Raw genomic sequence first — 20,479 nt, 5'->3', positions numbered from 1 at the left:
CAAGAAGAAAAACAAAAAAACGTTTTAATAAACGTTTAAAAAATGTTTAAAAAAAATTACAGTGTAATATATTATTTTACACACAGACAGACATGTCTAATTTTTGCTCAGGCACTTTATAGTGGCACAAAGTATACAAAAAAAAATAAAAAAAATTAGATGTGCATTTATTGATTAAACGACTTGTCAGCCACTATTTACAAATGAACACGGTAAAACCTACATTTGCTCAATGGTAAATTGATTTAATCTCACTTAACGTTAGGCTAATTAATTTATGTATTGATTCAGGTCATAGTAGAGGAGACAGTAACTAAAGAGTCCACGAGTCGGTGAATGTTATATCAGAAATACACATACGCAATTGTTATCATTTTAATCCACTGACTCCCCCTTCTTCCCCCTTTTTTTAATGATCAATGATAAATTACTGACCCTGAAGAACATCATTTGTCAGAGATAATTGGACTTAGCTTTAGATTGACTGCTATAAATAAACAGTGTCATTGTTGTGTTTTGTGCTTTTTCCATCATGAGAAACAAATAGAACAATATTCTGTTCTGGTTGACAAAAGTATAATTCCGTGACTCATTAATAGAACAGTATGACATAAAGAGCAACATCTATTGCTTATAAGGCATCCATGTGCGTAACTGGACACATGACATGAAATTCATGCTGGTATTTTATTGGCGGCCATCTGACAAAGCATTTCCAATTCTCATAATCTTAAAACATTAGAATGAGAGTCAAACTGACCTCAGATCAGCAAAACTTTTGATTGATGTTGGATTTCAATAACATGAAAAAGAGGTTCAGTTTGTTAGCATTATCTAATTCGTGAGGTGTCATGAACTAAAAATTAACAGTACTGCAGCATTTCTACAGTACATTTCAAGTTTAATACATTAATTAATGTTAATTTATACATTTCAAGTACATTTTAACATTATTTAATGTATTATTTTCTGTATTATGAATGAACATGAATTAACAATGAATAATAGTTTATTAATAAAGTAACATTAACCTTAATAAAAAAATAAAAAAATGCTCTAAACGTAGTTCATTGTAAGTTCAGAATACCTAATGCATAATTAACTGAACACTGTTTTAAAGTGTTACCATAAAACTTGAAATCTGTAACTTTAGTATGTCCAAAAATCAAATGCATTCAAGCCATTTTAATTCTCCTCTTAATTCTGTTCTTTACAAAATGATGTGAAATGACGCATTATACTGTTTTAAAGGTTCCTAATTTTGTTTTGGAGGTCTCCTGCAATATATTTACATGCATCCAAGGTCTAAAAATGCTTAGCATTCACAGCAGCATCACCTCTTTTCTCAGTGTCTGAAACAGTTAGATCAAGGATCTGGTCTCTCTAAAACCCTCCTTTCTGTGAGCCTACTCTGCTCTGATTGGTCAGATGTTGAGCCCAGTCTGTTGTGATTGGTCTACAGCTTACAGCGCATATCGGACACAAAACGTCCATTACCATATCTGAATTTCAGCTCCTGAGGCTTCCTCAGCGCTTGATTTACAGTGATACGAACAGTAACAATAGCATCGGTTTTACCATATCAATTATCACGAGTCCTCATCCTTTGGAAGTGCATGCAAAGTGGATTTGCGTCTTCTCGACATGACGATAACATGAACCAAACTCATCCTCAGATACAACTACAGTGTTTGAGTGCATGCAAAAATGTGAGTACCTGAACAAAATACCTTGATTATTAAACAACTGCTCCACCAAAAGCAAACCATTACAAAACCAATTATCATAAAACAAAGATTTGTTCTTGAATAAATAGTTTTTTTATTGTTCCAAATAAAACACCTCTGTGGTGAAAAAATATATTTTTAAATTAGAGCCCATGCACAGAGAAACTGTCAATGAAAGTTGTAAAGTTTGATAGGAAGTGTAGATATGTCATAATTACACAATAAGAGAAAATGAATGCCACCAAATTGTGAAAAAAAAACAAGTTTGCTGGTTTTGATTCAGCCCATTAATTTTAAATGTATTGTTGAGGAAATCAAAATCAATAAAATCCAGACCACCATTATTATAAGACTTTAGCATGATCGACTTACTCGTTGGTGATTTGTTGCCGATACGCTCTGTAAGCTGTAGACCAATCACAACAGACTGGGCCATCTGACTAATCAGAGCAGTGTTTGAGGGCTAAAGCAGACATTGTTCATGAGCAGCCAATGAAGACCATAGGCTGCCATTATGCCAATTTAGTAGTAGTAAAGTAGGTTCATGCAGGAAGTGAGACTGGGATTACTGACAACACTTTTTAGGCAGTTCAGAATCGTTCTTTCTTTTAGGAGACAAAAACTCCATTTATCGTGAACTTTTACTTTCCAGACTTTTTACATTCACAAACAGCTATGTTACAAGCTACATGAAAGGTAATATCCTAAAAAAGCATAATAGGGGCACTTTAAAATCACACTAGGCTGGATTCAAACTGGATTTTGACACAAGTGAAGTAACAGTTCTTTTAACAGTAGAAAAACAGCCTGTCGGCCCAGACTCACCTTGAAAATGGCGTTGGGTTGCTCATTCAGGTTGACTTTGGTGATAACTCTTCCTGTGTCCGTCTCTACATCAAAGATACTTCCACTGTATGGTGACAGATCCTGATCCACTCTGTAGCGCACTTTACTGGCAGGCGTACCCTAAGGGAGGAACACGGTTAGTATCAACACATCCCTAGAGCAGACCTACTTAGATTTAAATGACCAAATATGGTGTATCATTATATTCAATTCTATGCATCACATTATTATATAATTATAGATTGCTATTGTTATCACTGCTTCAAAATGGGCTTAATTATATATTCTTTCTATGACATCAAATCGTAGTCATTTGCGGAATATTTTCTAAGCTGCTATTTTCCATACAACAAAAGAAGGCAGAAAGCAGTGGCTTCCAAGCTCCGAAAAGGACAAAAATGTCCTCATTTGCCATTTTTCAAGTCTTTTGAAGTCATGCAATATTTTAGATATTGTGAAAGTTAAGTCATCAATAATTTAAAATGACACATCCCTTCAGCTTTTACATCAATCACATCAAGTGCCACTGCAATGCACACTAGCATTCAAAAGTTTGGGTCAGTAAGATTTTTATTTTGAAAGAAATTAAACATTTATTCAGCCACATTAAGGGCACATTAAATTAATCAAAAGTGACAGTAAAAATTTGTGATACAAAATATATTTATTTCAAATAATTGCTGCTCTTTTGAACTTTTTATTCATCAAAGAATCCTGAAAAAAAACGCATCACGGTTTCAACAAAAATATTAAACATCACGACGGTTTTCAACATTGATAACAACATAATATGTTTCTTGATCACCAAATCAGCATATTAGAATGATTTCTGAAGGATAATGTGACACTGAAGACTGGAGTAATGATGCTGAAAATTCTGCTTTTTTTATCACAGGAATAAATTATATTTATATAATTAAATATTAAAATAGAAAACGGTTATTTTTACCCTTAAACGCACACCTCAGGTCTTTAGTGACCCGGGACGTCATTCACTACCCTCTTCCTTATTCATTTTTTAAAGTTAGACATCAACCTTCTTAGTATTCCTCAATCAATTTATTATATAACAACAATAAATAATACAATTATAGAAGAATGCCTGTTTTCCCATTATTTTTTTGTAAAAATTGTATAGTGTCGCTAACGACCTGAGGTGTGTAACAGTGTAAATTTCTGCACAACAATAATTTAATCTTTGATGACTGAATAAGTGCAATTCACATTTATTCCACAAGGTGTCAATGTCTGATACACAATGACGAAGTTACGTATCACTCATAGTTACCGCAGGCAGAAAACAAAAGAATAGGAAGTATCATCAGCAAAACTTGAAACGACTCAGCGATTTACTGCTGAGAAAGTACTGAACGCACACTGTAAAAAATTGCTGTAAAAATGGCCAAATTTTGACAGTAACATGCTGTTTTCCATTAAAACAGCAATATAACAATGCATTCTGGGTGATATTTGTCATTTTCGAGAAAGTAGCCTACAGCAATATACATTTATTTATATATTTAAACTTGAAATGTTTGAAGCAATCGGGATCCCAAATGATATGAGTTAGGCCTACCTTCAATGGTATTATTATGGTAACATACTGTAAAAAAGGAGAGTTGTAAATTAATGCTAGAGGGCTATACATTTACAGTACATTGCTGGCAACCACAGCTTCCAGTAGATTACTGTCACTGTCACTTGATGGTGGATCTGTTAACCCTCAGAGGTCGGAGATCACGCCGGCGTGATCTGCTCGCTTTTTTCCTTATGAGTTGAATTGAGACCCAAAATACTCTTTTGACTTTGATTTTACAAAACAAGTTTCATACATCAATTGATTCTGTTAAATGTGTATTATTTTTGTGTATACTCACAATAAAAACATAGTGTTGTGCTTTTCGACAAATAAAGAAAAATAAACACGAAGCGAGTTCTGCCTTCTCTCTGTCCGTGTAGTCCATTCTGAAACGCGTCCGAAAATGAATCATAACTCAATGAATACTTCTCACACAGGCACGTGAGATATGTCTTTATGAAGCTTGAAATCTCCTCTTTTAAATGAAGTAATTTATATAAAAAACAAATGTTTTCAACTCATGTAATCCGTTTGAAAGCAAGGAGAGGTACCGTTTTTCCTTCTGCCTCATTATCTCTATAATCAGCTGCGGCCGCCCCGCCCCCGGCGCGATTCACATGTAAATAGTTAGGTGATCTAGTATGCATCGCATACGCCCCTCGATCAATGCCATAAAAAGTTTCTTCATCAGACTTACTGATAGTTCATCGCGTTTTGAGTATGAAACGCTTCTCCGGTAATAAAGACACCCTTCAGATGATTCTGGACGGCGAGGAAGAATGCACCTTTTCCTCAGAGGAAGATTGTAACTCAGACGACGAACGGCAGCATTTTGAAGAGCGAATTCCGCCGAGAACACAATTTCGGAGTAAGTTTTACTTAAAAGTCTTTTGTCTTTTATTTTTCGTGTTCGCATGTATGAGGAAAAAACAATATTACGTGACAGTTCTCCATTACATTTACATTTACATTTATTCATTTAGCTGACGCTTTTATCCAAAGCGACTTACAATTGCTATATATGTCAGAGGTCGCACGCCTCTGGAGCAACTAGGGGTTAAGTGTCTTGCTCAGGGACACATTGGTGTCTCACAGTGGATTCGAACCCGGGTCTCTCACACCAAAGGCATGTGTCTTATCCATTGCGCCACCACCCCCCCCATTATGGACGTGAGCGCTCTAAAAAAAGCACTAAAAGACTTTCAAACTTTCACAGAGACCTCAAAACAGAAAGTACAAATCCTTTCTTTAAAACGAATTTCGTTTTGTATCAATTGTATCTTACTTTTAATAATTTTTTCATTAACAAATTTCCTGGATTTAAACTGCAAATTAACATTTATATTTCTTATAATAAAAATGAAAGACCTATGTTACAGACATATGAAAGACAACATTTCGTTGATTAGTTTTGGATAGATTATACATTTTTAATGTAAAATATCTGCCACCTCAAATAAGCTTTTGTTTGCCAATATTTGCTTATGTTAAATATAATATGTTTTGTCAAAAATAAAGTTATCAAATAATCAATCAAATCCTTAACTTTGAAATATGTATGATAAAATGTATACTTTAGTTTTTACAAAGAAAGATTACACTTGAATTGTTGTTGTAATTGTAACCTTTTTAATAAAAAAATATATTTACAAGGTAGATGTAAACAAACTATTAAAAGGTAAATATAAGCCTTTTCTTTAAATAACTTTTATTGTGTTCTATTATTGACAAATTTGGGGAGAGCATAAATATTCCAAAACTGAAAATACAGTATGAGAATTAACTGCACAATTACTAGACATGTTTTCCTTGGATATAGGCCAAATTGCAAGCACAATATGAGGAAAAATAAAAAAGAATTGAGATGCTTCCAACTGTTGCTCTTGCATTCTTGTGGCTCAGTGACTCACCTGAATGAATGGCTAATTAAGTATGCGGGCCCCATTGTCTCCTCAGGTGTGAATCACTACATATGCATGACCGTAGACGCCCACTCCGCATATTGCCTTTCCAAACAGAAAGTGCTTTGCAAAATTCAAATCAATGTATTGTGTTATGTGAATGATAAGGCAGGGTGATTTTCACTTCATTTTGAAGAAAAAACACTAGGCAATGACATCCATTAGACAAAAGTCTTATTGGCACATATTTAGAATGTGTTTTATGGCCTTATTTCAGAAACTTTAGTTTTTAGTTTTTTCAATAACCACGCATAAACATTATTCTCTCAAAAATGCAGACATGTACATTCTTGTTGCTCACATTTCATGGTAGTCCTGTTTGTGCTAAATAGTGTGTAATTTTTTTTTGCCATTAATATGTTTATAAGCAACTGAAAAAAGCAAAAATGTCAGGGCATGTCAGAACATCTCAAGGACCCCAAAAACACCTTAGACCCCAGAGGGTTAACCCCTTACCTGACAGGGATCACTGGTGATCCCAGATTATTTTAGTTCAAAATATGTTTGAGCTTATATATCTCAATATTAATAACAGTCTGGTTAATTTTGAGTCTTGAACTATAAACTCTCAAGGGTTGGCTTTCTAAATGTATGTGTGTTATGTTTCTATTCAGAATTACTTATGAGCAGTAACCTTTTTATTTGGGGCATTTCATGTATGCAGCACTTGCCAAAATTGGGGGTGATGAGCAAGGGGTTAAAGAAGCTGTCAGCAATAAAAATATTGATTTTGAAGATGTTAAAAGATGATAGTTTTGAGAATATGTTTGAGATCGCAAATATGAGCCAGATACTGAATGTACTGGGAAATGAGCTCTGACGAGGACAGTGATGATGGTATAAAACTTCTGTTCAAACTGAACCCTTCCGAGCTCAAAAATGTGACAAAATATGCTTTATTTTATTCTTTTGTAATTGTTACTCTAATATCAGTAGAGTTTTATATTATAGATCCGGGTCGCTAAAGACCCGAATATGTGATAATGATTGACGAAACATTCATGCATTTAAGGGTTAAATTGTAATAATAAATCACAATATCACTGTTTTAAATGCATTTGTATCAAATAAATGCAGCCTTGGTGATCAAGGAAACAAGGAACTAAAGAAAAGGCTTCTTTTACAAACATTTAAAAAATCTTACCAACCCAAAACTTTTGAACGGTAGTGTAAGTGAAAGTAATGCTAAAAATTTGAATATGTGAGAGAACAATGTTTGAGAACACAAAGTTATCATATGTTATCAGATTACTTGGAATATAGCAGATATGCCAAATGGACTTTTTTTTTTTTTTTTTTTTTTTTGGAGCTTGACAGAATATAGTCAAAAATATGTTAGAATGTATGGAAAAGAACATCTTTAACATTCTGCAAAGCATCTCCTTTTCTGTAAATCATACGGGTTTAGAATGACATGAGGGTGAATAAATAATGACAGAATTGATATTTTTGGGTGAACTATCTCTTTAAAGCATTGACTCCTCTTTGAATAGCAGGTTTGAGCTTCCTCAAAGGTCTCTCGGGCATCATGTTTTGTAGAGCTACAGAGAGCTCAGTCTGCCGCACCTCATTCTACTGATACTTTACAGCTCTTCCGTCTGGCTGAATCATAAATGTTTGATGCTTTGTGCTGTGGTAAACATACAAAGTCATTTATACTGCAGGAGAAAGAGACAAACAACATCGCATTTACATCAATAACAGCCAAGAAATTCGTTTCTAGTCTTTTTTTTTTTAAGTCCATGTCACAATTTTTCTATAGCTTATTATTTGTGTCATATGTCTTTAGCACCCCCCATGTTCTCAAAGCATTATTTAACGAAGAAATGCGTAATTTAACAGCTTCTGTGGCAGGTCATGAAAATAAACAGCACTGTAGTCTGCTTGACGGCAGACGGCAAGAACAGGAAGAGTAAAACAGACAGATTTACCTCAGCTGACCACCTTAATCTCTGTTAAGACGATCACACCACTACGTTTAGGGAAAGTAAAGTTAAATCCGATGACCTGACATTACTGGAGCACTCTGTGCCGTCCCGGTTTTCATCTGTAAAATCCAGTCATGATGTCAAATAAGAACATCAAATACAGACAAAATATGCTATAATGAATGTACTAGAGAAGTTAAACGCCCATGCAGTAGCAATGCAGTAGCATTACCCAATTCCTGGACACTGAGAGAAAAAAATCAAAAAAACAATCAATTTTAGAAATCACTGCTAAAATGACTTCATGCTTATGATATATTATCTTGGTTACACTTTTCAATAAGGTCCCATTAACTATCAATAATTACAGTACATCTAGCATTAACAACTAACATTAATGCCCACTTGCAGTCAATACTTTTATCCCCTAAAACTCATCTTCGATAAATCAAAATTACATATTTAAACGTCACCCCCTCCCCCATGAGAAAATGTCTTCATGCCTTAAAATAGTTTGAATGTAACTCTACACCCTTGCTTAATTTAGCATAAACACTCTCATGAATATGCAAATTAGTCCACTCAATCACACCAGCTCAGACTATCTGATCCAAACCGTGTCTTTGAGTCTTTAGTTCACTGAAGAGAAAATACTCAGCAATCCTGTTGACTGATGAATTTGCAAAAATATTAAGGCATGATATTAAGCTCTGAGAGCTGGTCCAACAGTTTTTAATTTGACATCATGGCTTGAGACACTAGTGGCATCAATTATTTAATTAAAAACGAATTAGAAAATAATGAATTGTATTAATATTAAAAAAAAATAGTGCAGATGTGTTTTTTTGATTTTTTTTTTTTTTTTTGTCTATTCATTATTGCTGTGTTGTGGCACAATAAAATACATAATCTTGATCTTTAATTTCTCACAAGTATTGATATATGAAATGCATATAAGATATGCAGTTAATTGTATTGATTAAACAAAATATCATGTAATTAATTTGATAAAATTACACGCGCACACACACACACACACACATTCATATATTGTCACGTTTTGAGTTTGTCTTTTGTTCTGTTTCTCTGTTTTGTTCATGTCTGAGTTTCTTTGTTAATCTTCTAGCCAGTTAATTAGTTTAGTTATCCTCTGTTTTCTCCCTGTTTGTCTCCAAGGTTTCTGATTGATTGAGTTCCTTTGAGTTCAGGTGTGTCTTTTTAGCTTCTCTCTATGTCTGCTGTGTATATAAGCCCTCAGTTTGCATTAGTTCTTTGTTCTGGTATTAGGAGCTGTTTACACAACACCGTTTTCAACTAAAAACGTAAAACTTACGAGTTTTGGCCGTTCGTTGACACGACAACGGCGTTTTGGGTGCCTGAAAAAGCAAACTTTTAAAAACGAGATATAAAGTGCAAGTTTTTGAAAACGGCCTCCGTGTAATCAACGAAAACGTGAATCTCTGAAGATGATGACGTCATGCACATGCGTATTACGTGTTCAGTCTATAATGTTCAGTCATTAGATCGCCATCTAATGGCCTGGCAGCAGAATAAAGGGTTTTTAGTCGTTTTCGCAGATCTGTGTGAATGGGGATCGTTTTGACAATGGTGTCGTCTGTACGTGGAAAACTCAAAGGAAAAACTTCTCAGTTTTAAGCATATAGTTGTCATGTAAACATACCCTTAGTCTTGTGTAAGCTTTGTAGTTCTGTTATTTCTCCATCGATACTCTTGTCTTCTGTTTGTGAATTTAAATACAACTTCTGTGGATTTGGATTTCTGCTTACAGTGAGTGTTCAACTATACAGTGTGATATATATATATATATATATATATATATATATATATATATATATATATATATATATATATATATATATATATATATATATATATATATATAAATCTAAATACTGTAATCCTAAAAAAATACTTTCCCTCTGGGTTAAGCCATGAAATTAGGTCTTATTCCTGCTATTATGGGATCAAATCAGTTAACTGTTTAAGATATGACATTCATGAGTCCTTTTCAGCGGGTGTCACTGTCAACACTCAAATGTGAGTCAGTCACATTAGTGGGACACATTAAGTTTCTGCCTGGTTGTTATATTCATGCTGTGGCGGTGTGATTAATGGCTGCTGGTTCTTCTGCTCTGTAGTGACACTTCAAGGATAGAAGTCCATTACTCATCACTTTAAATCTTTTCAAATAAAAGGAAGTCGCCACTCAGGACATGAGGTTCAACCTGCATAAAGGCAAAGGAGGAGCTTTCATTACCCAGTGACCTTTGCAGCCGTGCATATGCATACCTTGTCATTATCTCATTCACCGGCGCTGTCTGAAAATGTAGCTGTGCTCGTACTGTAATCAGAGTTTGAGCAGGACCCTAATGAGGAACGATCACTTCCTGTCTTTGTTCTGCTACACACTTTTCCTATCAAGGCCGTTTGAGGAAGGGGATTTTAAAAGTGAGAATTATCTGACTTTAATTCCAGTCATGCCTGAGAGAGACAGAAATTGAACTGCTCCATGTCTCCATGGTGATTCACAACACAGCAGGAATGATGAATCTGGTATTTCAGTGGGGCATCCAGGGTCATCAAAAAAAAAACGTTCTTCCCAGACATCAAAACAAAAACGCACTTGCCACACACACACACACACACACACACACACACACACACACACACACACGGGCAATAAACACATAATTTTCCGTAAACCTTGGCTGTGTTCAGCAGACGTGTAAGCTTGCGAGAATAAAATATGAGCATGCTCGGGGCTCAACAATAAGGAATTCCAGTGTGTATTAACATATTTTGGAAGCTATATTAAATTCAAACTTGAAATGTAAAGCATGTTTTCAAGAGCAAAAATGCATTCTCTCTGATCATCCCCTTACGCCTATCACTCAGAAGTAAAAAAAACAAACAAAAATGAAAGCTGCAAGCAGCTTTTATCGGGGTTCAAGCAATTAAGGCCTTTAAGGTGTTTAAGCACAAAAGCATCAAAAGTTAAGTTTTATTTAGCAAGCATGTAACCACTGACATCATAGATGGAAAAGACCATTTACAGCCAATACAGGCAATGTACCATAAATATATGGTTTTAAAGCTTTTTAACAGTTATAGCGCCACTTATGGTCCGATCTCCATAAAATTTGGCATGCTTGTTAATGATGTTATGTCACATATGCTCACCAATTTTTGTGAAGTTCTGAGTTTTCATTTGGGATTTATAGGCTTCTTAGTGTATTTTGCCACGCCCCTTTTCTAAATGACCCTGTTACAGCCACCCAAATGCAAAAGTTCAACTTTTTTTCGATAATTATTGATCTAGAGAGTCCAGAGAATTGTCCTAGACTGGTCTGGTTCCGATCGGGCGAAAAACCAGGGACTAGTTTGCAAAAGTAGGTTTCGGACAAAATGCGACATAGCAGAAATATGTTCCTGCCTAAATCGAATTTGGAGATAGCCATTTTGTCCGCCTTGAGCCAGGGATCACAGTGGTGTAAGGCACTTGAGTCTAGGTCAAACGGCCTAAGAGTTATGAGCGGTTTTGAACTTTTGGTTGCTGTAGCGCCACCTATGGGCCAATCGGGATCATACTCATACGTTGTCCCCAAATTGAGGCCTACCATCTGGCCAGGTTTCACGTCTCTAGGCTTTACGGTTTGGCCTGCACGATGCGTTTTACGAATCCTAACAATTACAATAGGGTTTCAGCATTTCATGCTTGAACCCCTAAAAAAACTAAAAGGAAACTAAAGTGCTTCTCTTCATCCAGGCGGATGAAGAAAACGCCTCAACGTCATTTCAGTCATTACCACTCATTTCCGATGATTGACATCACAGAGTATACCTGTATTTTGGTACTGATGATGTGTGAATGGTATCTTACTGGTAAAAGATGGAACGCTGATGCTTGTGTGAAAAGCACATTTGTGCATTTACCCGAAAAGCTGTTCTTGTAATTTTACTGTAATTTACCAGGATTCCATTATTAAAAATACATTTCAAATTTTCATTTTTGGATGACTCATTCTTTTAACTCTTAGCCTGACACAGACTATCTTGTCTCTTGGCATTGTCAGCATCCTTGAACTCAAAATAAAAAAAAGAATACAATAAAAACCCAACTAAAAACCACAGTCTGTCTTGAAGGTTAAGCTCCATGTCAGAGAATCCCAGCAACACACACCTCTCTCTGACACACTCTTGTCCTCTACGGTGATGTGAGTACACAGGGTCCTGCTTGTACAGGGGTATTTAGAGTCATCTTAAAACACCCTTCACTGTCCAATCTCACCTGCTGTCAAGAATCGTCCAGTTTCGCAAACAATGAACCAGACTATTTAAATGTTGAGTAAGCATTATAATTGACTGCAGGATAAGCAGCCTGGGCCCTCTAGAATTTTATGACTGAACTAGATATGTATTTAAATAGACAACATCTATAGTAAATTGCAAAATTTAAATACTCTTGATTACTATTTATTTTAAATACTTCACTGTTTTTACTGTATTTTTGATCTTACAGACTCCAGACTTTTGAACACTACACTGTAAACCCCAAAGCTCAAATTAATTCATTGGTTTGACTAACCAACTCAAATGAACTTGTATTAGTATTTTGAACTTTCTTTTTCTTTTGAGTTCACAAAACTGACACATTTTAAGTAATCTAAATTGTTTCATTGTTTTGTTTTATGAACTTTTTCTTTTAATTAGACAAACTTAAATGTCTATTTCCCAGCATGCTTTGTCATGACGCTCAAAAGTGAGAGTAAATGCTAAAATTAAGTGTTATATGATGTTTTTGATTCAAGGTTAAATGTTAAGTGAGTTAGGGTTTTGCAAGTTTAGAAGAGTTTATTTTATGTTGATTTTTCATCATGGTGACGAGTGGAGCATGAGCTTAGTTTGAGAACAGGTATATGTTAAATGTTTCAATTTAAATTGTATTTATGTAACTGATTACCTATTTATTTATTTATTTATTTATTTAGTTTTACCAAATTATTTGGGTTTACAGTGTATAGTGTATATTTAAGCCATTCCTATGTGGAATATACAATTTTATGAACCCATTGAAGACCATATTTTAATCAGTCAATGTTTAGTTGAACAAGACGTGGGCTAAAAAGTGGTTCCAGCACCCCTGCTGTTCCCTTGAATGTACCGTAAGCAGCACCAATCATAGCTCAAATTCAGTGACAACTGCAACGACCACGCAGCGAAACATTAAAAGCTACAAATTTCAAAAGCAACATCTCAGTTCATTTTAACACCCACTAATGAAAAGGCCATTCCTGAACACACATTGAAAACAATTTGTCTGTATTACAGGCACCCCTGCTGTTTCCCTTAGAGGAAAGTGATAGGAACAAAATTGACCATGGCAAAAAAGTGAGGCTGTAAAAGTCGCCTACAGTTGTTTGTGAAGTTTGGCAGTTGTAAAAGACAAATCAACACACTTTAAAAATACGTTTATACACTAACTACATTCAGAAGTCTTTGAAACTTGGATGTCATTGTGGTCCAGAGTTACTGACAGCCTATAAAGTCTGCTAACGACACGTCCTCACACAGCATATAGAGATGCAGAAACCCACAAAACATCTTTCTGTTTTACAGTCTGTGGATGATAAACATTTACAGGCATTCAGCGCATCTCCAGCCCCTGGCGTACACTGCCACTCTGAATAAACCAAACCTCAGGCAGCGAATAACCTTGTTTATGTAATTTATAAGGTAATAAGAGATGTGTGTCTTGCTATACTGTAATGGCCTTGCGTTTCCCTCCAGCTGTAAAAGTTGTAGAAGCATGCTGGGCTGCATTCTAAAACCCAATATATGTTTTTACTCTCTGATGAAAGCACAAGGAATTATATACGGATTCACTGCAGTGTCAAAATCTCTGTGTCGTTGCGTGTAATTTCATTTCGGAGTCGTCTAGCATGCGAGAAAGAGAGGCCGGTCTCCAGATGGCAAACGTAAAACGGCTCTGTCAGATCAATCAAATAAAGATGCAGAAAGAGAGTGACAGCGCAGAACAAACCGATTATCCACAACAGCAGACTAACATGTTAACGGAGGGACAAGTAAACAGGTACACTAGCGGGAGTCTAATCTCCCATACAGAGTAATACAACACTATGAATATTTCAGATGAAGAAATCCAAATGAGTTTAAAGAGTCCAGGGATGAATTCATGCACTCAAATAATGAATGAACTGTCTAGTCTTATCTCAAACTTTTAGTGTTTTGGAACACACTTGACGTTGCCAGGGCCATGATTTGCCAGTATTTACATTGGAATACATTTAAAATGACTGTTTGTTGAACAACAAACAAACAATCTAATTCATTTGGATTAAAATTTGTAATCTTATTTGGATTAAAAATGTAACATAAGACCAACTTTTTTTTTTTTTTTTTTTTTAATAAATGTACTTTATTTAAATATGACTTTCTTTTTATTTTAGTAGGTTTTTTTGTTCCATTAAAAAATATGAATAATAATTTTCCTTTTTAACATTCTTAATGTATAAACCATACAAAAGTTTGGGGTCAGTTATTTTCAATTTAAATATATTTGAATATATTTTAAAATGTAATTTATTCCTTTGATGCAAAGCTGAATTTTCAGCATCATTACTCCAGTCTTCAGTGTCACATGATCCTTCAGAATTTTGTTTTGTTTTGGTCATATGGGCCACTGAATTATCGCGTTAAATACTCATGATTACAATACTGACCTAAATAATCGCGATTATGATTTTTGCCATAATCGAGCAGCTGTGACACATTTTTTTCAGGATTTTTTGATGAATAGAAGGTTCAAAGGAACAACTCCTCACTGAACCCGTTATATTCCAGGGTTTATTCGAAATCGTGTAAACAATTAAGTACAAAATATATGACAGAAATGAATCACTGAACCTCCAAAATTGGCAGGTCTGTTATAAAAACTGACAGTAACCAAATTGGTTACTGTCAAGGTTTGTCATTTGAGGATGAGTCAGATTGAAAGTGTAGTTCATGATTTTGTGTACTTACTGGAGGATCCTGATCTTCTGCAAACACAGTTGTGATGACTGTCCCCTTCTCTGCGTTTGGAGCCACCAGCCCTTTATAAAGAGCCTGTCTGAAGACCGGGGAGAAATCATTCATATCCTGAAAAGAACAGGGAGAGAGAGACATGGATAAAATATGTATTAACAACACTCATTAAAGCAGGGCTGAGGTAAGCAGGGCCCGCAGGCAAAGCGATTCTGTTCTGCTTGCTGTCGTCCCTTTAGTGAGGAGTGACACAATAATAAATGGAGTATTAATCAGTTTATGGATGCTGATGTCTTTCACTGCTGTCCATTACCACTGTAAAATAGCACTTTACATTGTCTTTCGAGGTGTTTTAAAGTGAAAATTAAATCTAAATATTACTTTTTTAATATGCATTGTCTTATACAATTAATGAGTGAAAGTTATTTCCTTTTTTGCCATAATATAATCCCCCACCCCCCCCCAAAATAGGTCCCAACCTCACGGTTTCATGTAATTCTGGTTTGTCCATTTAAGTATTTTTTTTTCTTCAAGTTGTCTTTTAAATGTGTGTCATTCTAATATGCTGATTTGCTGCTAAAAAAACAAACAAACAAAAAAATAACATTTCTTATTATTATCAATGTTGAAAAAAAAAAATGTTTTTGTGGAAACTGTGATACACTACCATTCAAAAGTTTGGGGTATAAAATAATAATTAAAAATAAAATCACCAACAAGTGACAGTAAAGATATTTATAATGTTTCACAATATTTATCTCAAATAAATGTTTTTCTTTTGACCTTTCTGTTCAAAGAATCCTAAAAAAAAGTACCATGGTTTACACAAAATATTAAGATAAAAATTGATCATAACTGATTACCAAATCAGCATATTTGGCTGTTCTATAAAACAGTTATTTTAAAATGTAATAATTTCACAATATTGCTGTTTATTATTTTTGTATACAATATTCCTATTTCTGACCAAATAAATGACATCAGACACTTTTGTAATTATTACTTTATTTGCAATTATTCCAAACTTGTGTGACCTGTAGTGTGTATGATTGTGTGTAGGAAGTAAGGCAGCTCACTATTTTGGAACCCATAATACCCCTTTTCCATAAGAATCGTTCGCGTTCTGGAGCCAGAGCCTGTTCTCGGCCAGGCGAACTGGAGCCTGTTGTGAACCGGCCACCTGCTTCCACACACTTGAGGAACGAATGGTGAAATAATGCTGCTACGTGTTGTTTACCTCACTATAACCAGGCTAAAATCAAACAGAGCGAGCTTTTAGGGCCGGGGTTGAACCGATCTTTCTAGCGGAACGGTTCGAGAACACAGGCTGCGACATGGACACAGGCCAGGAACCCGCAACAAAATCACGTATGTGGAAAAGGGGTATGAGACATGTATGCTGCAGGGAGAAGCTTCTGTTATATTCAGCATCTCATCATTGGAAGTTGCCCACCTGAAAAGCCCATCGATACAACCTGACCTTTCGCCCCAGCATGAGCTCAAGGGGCTGAAACTACAGCAGAAGTGATAGGGATCTATATGCAGCGAGCCGCTCTTCTCTCAGAGTCGAGGGGGATGAGGGCTGCAGACACACACACGATCGAAATAACCCTGAAACTCTTCAGAGGGGTCAAGTGACCCTTTCTGAATGTTCTTTGGGGTCTTGCCCACGGATGGATGTGCCCATACACACAGCCACACTTTCCCTGATAGTCAGGGGAAAAAAAATAAATATATATATATAAATTTCCCTGAAAGTGCTTCAAAATCTCCCATAAGCCCAGATATGATGACTCTACCCTGACATTAATAATATTGCCTTCACCTCAGCTCAAGCATCATTACAATTTGTTACACCATCTCCACTGCAGCAAAACTAACAGGATGCAAACTTTGAAGGTAAAAAGTTGAAGGTAAACATCTCAAGATTCAAGGCACATCTGAGGATAGCAGCAGCACAACTACAATTCAACGCTTTGTTTTTCATACCATAACAAAACACTTGATGCAAAGACCATGAAAATCTCCGGGGGTTCAAATTTGATTTTGTAAGAAGCAAGTCACCATGCATGATCTATAAAAGCACACTGTAATATGAGAAACAGTCTTAAATAAATATTCTGGGTAGATTTCATCCTTAAGTCTATAAACCACGCTGTCAATCACTTCCTTCAATTATTAGGTCAAAATGCATATTATTTGATCTCAAAAGTTGTCTAATAATATAAGCAAACTATTGTAATAATAAGCCATGGAAGGTCATGCACTTTTGAATGTAAAAATATATTATATTATTTAAACACTGCTTCTAAAAGCTTTTAAAACGTTTTCTTCTTGAGTAACACAACATTAAAATTGTATGAATTGTATTTATCATGCATAACAATGACTAACAATGACTAACAATGAACAATAAGTCCAAATTTTTTTTATTATTATTTGTATTTAAATGATATATATACTATATATCAATATATATCAATATATATCAATATATATATATATATATATATATATATATATATATATATATATATATATATATATATATATAAATTGTTGATTAAAATAAGCTAAATTAAATATAATTATACATTTAAATATAAGGATTTATGATGTATTGACTCATTATTTCAATTATTTTATTTGAGTTACATAGTGTTCCTTTAAAATTGAATACTGAAAATATACAAATAAAAGCGAAAATAGGATTGATTAAGACATATAAATAATAAATAATTAATTGCTTCCAAAAAATTTTAATAATAAATATTTACACACCAAATCGCTAAATTACAATCCCCTAAATCACAATTAACACAAAGGAAGCACATCCTAAATTTGTTAAATGGCATCTTTTGAACTTAAACTTTATATTAGTGAGCGAGGTGGGTTGAAGCTCATTTGCATGTATTTGCTCTGAACTTCCCACAGTAAAGCATGCACAGGCTGGAGTGATCAAAGGAAGCAAAACTGACTTAATGAGCCATTTGCAGCTTTGGGTCAGTCGCTCTCTCTGGCCAAAACCAGGAAAGGTGTGCATTGTGGGATATTAAGGGCTAGATTTATAAACAGCTTGCGCCAGCATAAACCCTCTTTTGGCATTAAAAAAACTACAGTCAGGATTTACTAAAGACACTATTTTGGAATTGCGTTCTCATGCTAATTTGCCCTGTTTAGTAAATCTGGCCCTAAGTATTATAATATTTTTTTTATTTATATATTTAAAATATATACGTGTGTTAATTGGTCCACATTAATCATATAAATTAACATTAATATAACATTACATATTGTTTGCTCACAATGCTAACTTACATAGTTAACTTCCACAATAATAAATCTTAAAAATGTAGAGACTGACCAAAACTCCTACATGCATGCTGTAATTGTATCGTTCATCGTAAGTTAGGGTTAGCTTTTGGCTTGACTAATGTATACATCGCTACTGAAAACCACAACATTTCCATCAGATTTACATAATTAAAAATGTAAGATTTTACATGAAGTTCAACAAGTTCAGTTTTCATCACACACTCAAACTCACTCCAGCTGCTGTAAACTGGAGGAGGCTAATCCTTCTGTTCTGATCCCCCGGCTAATCTTCGGAGGCGCTGGAGAGTGCTCCCGTTAAAATCCTCACATAATTGCAGTCACAAAGCTAATGAGTCATTCAGGCCTGGAATAGCTGTGCCAGGCTAGCATCAGAACCTGCGCAGAGCTTTGTCTGTCACTCCAGTCACCGTCAACCAGAAATATCAAAACAAGAAAGTAGGAAAACGCAGGCGAGGATCCAGTAAACAACGCCCAAAATCCTGCCAACATAGGGTTTTTTTTTCAAGACTAATTGAATTTAGAGATCAAATCTTTTGTAGGCATTCCTGGAACAGAGTCAACGGAGCTTCTGGGAGGAGCATTAGCATGTAGACACTATGGACGAGCTTTGAAAGTTCTAATCCAATCACCGCCACTAGACCTGATGAGAATTTACTTCCACCCTCCCAAAGTTCAAACCATCTCCATCTGGAACCTGCTGAACTTTCAGAGTTCCAGCAGAGTTTCTCATGCTGCTATTGAGACTGCCGTGATAAAACAGAATGCGCTCTTAGCGGCCTTACCGTGATTCTAACGATGACTGTAGCCGTTCCAGGAGGGAGGACTCCTCCGTGATCTAACGCCTCCACTTCAAACGTGTAGGTGCTGTTTCCTGCTGCCAAGTCCTCAAAGTCTAGCGCCTGCAGGACTGATACGGCGCCGGTCAGACGGTTCACGGCGAAGAGCTGCCGAGCCGCTTCTGTTTTTATTCTGTAGGTCACGTTAGAGACGAGATCAGCATCCACCGCCTGAGAGACACAGAGGAACGAGAACAGATAGAATAAAGGTTAAAAAGAGAGAATTAATGATCCCACATTTTGCCAGGTACGGTAGGAATAAAGTAGCCAAACAAATTCCTTAAAGGATCAGATCACCCAAATATGAACATTTTCTCATAATTTACTCATCCCCATGTTGTGCCAATACTGTACGACTTACTTTCTTCTGTTGAATACAAAAGATGATATTTTCATATCCATGCAATGAAAAAGTCAGTAGGCTCTAATTTTGTTTTGGACCCCATTGACTTCCAGCAGAAACATTCTTCAAAATTATTGTCTTTCAGACCCTACACCTTTTTAATAAAGTAAATAAGAACCGGCATTCACAATCCATTTTACTTTCCTAATTCCACAAATTTATGTGAAACAATAAATCATATCATCCTGAGACCCAGAAAAAAAAAAGTTTTGTGAATTTAGTTTTTTTCCATGTCATCACACTGTTTAGAGCACAATAAACAAATGGTAAAAAAAAAACATTTTTGAAAAATAATATTTTATTCATACGTTATGCTATGTCCTCTGTAGTGGACGCCAGGACTAAGTTGTTTAAAAAAATAAAATGACATGAAATTATATGTATAGGCAAAAACAATGGGATTTTTTTTCAATCACCAATACATTTTGGGGTTTCAGGATTTTTTCAACCAAAATTTGTATAAAGATGATTCTCAACTATGTTATGAAAGAAATAACGGAATTAATTGATACACCATTTTACTTTATGCAATATGTGGGTAAAATGGCCATAAATGAATATTCCCATTCAATGCAATGTATCTATACACTGTAAGTGTAATAATTGGAGTAATAATTGGCATTAATTGGAGTAATAATATCTAATATTTCATAGGAATATTGATGTATAATTTATTTCCATATTCACAAAATGCCTGATAAACATGATTTAAGTCCTGATGTCCTCTACAGTGGACACGTTTGAAATCAACGCCCTGTTTTGTAACAGAAAGTATTTTTTTGATTTGAAACCCCTTAA

The 20,479-nt window shown here is 35.1% G+C and overlaps 1 protein-coding gene across 1 annotated transcript in view; it reads right to left on the bottom strand.

Moving 5' to 3' along the window:
- Positions 1 to 20,479, bottom strand: part of pcdh15a (protocadherin-related 15a) — a 231,075-nt gene that overhangs the window by 74,354 nt on the left and 136,242 nt on the right. Inside the window, exons 19-21 of the mRNA XM_079856369.1 lie at positions 19,225 to 19,449; positions 15,104 to 15,220; positions 2,553 to 2,693 (exon numbers count right to left, since the gene is read on the bottom strand). Of these exons, the coding sequence (XP_079712495.1) occupies positions 2,553 to 2,693; positions 15,104 to 15,220; positions 19,225 to 19,449 (483 nt within the window). The remainder of the gene's footprint in view (positions 1 to 2,552; positions 2,694 to 15,103; positions 15,221 to 19,224; positions 19,450 to 20,479) is intronic.

The sequence above is a fragment of the Squalius cephalus genome (genome assembly GCF_949319135.1).
Source record: "Squalius cephalus genome assembly, chromosome: 21".
NCBI classification, from domain to species: Eukaryota; Metazoa; Chordata; class Actinopteri; order Cypriniformes; family Leuciscidae; genus Squalius; species Squalius cephalus.
The sequence above is the reverse complement of the archived record's forward strand: the minus strand, read 5'-3'. Positions and strand labels throughout refer to the sequence as shown.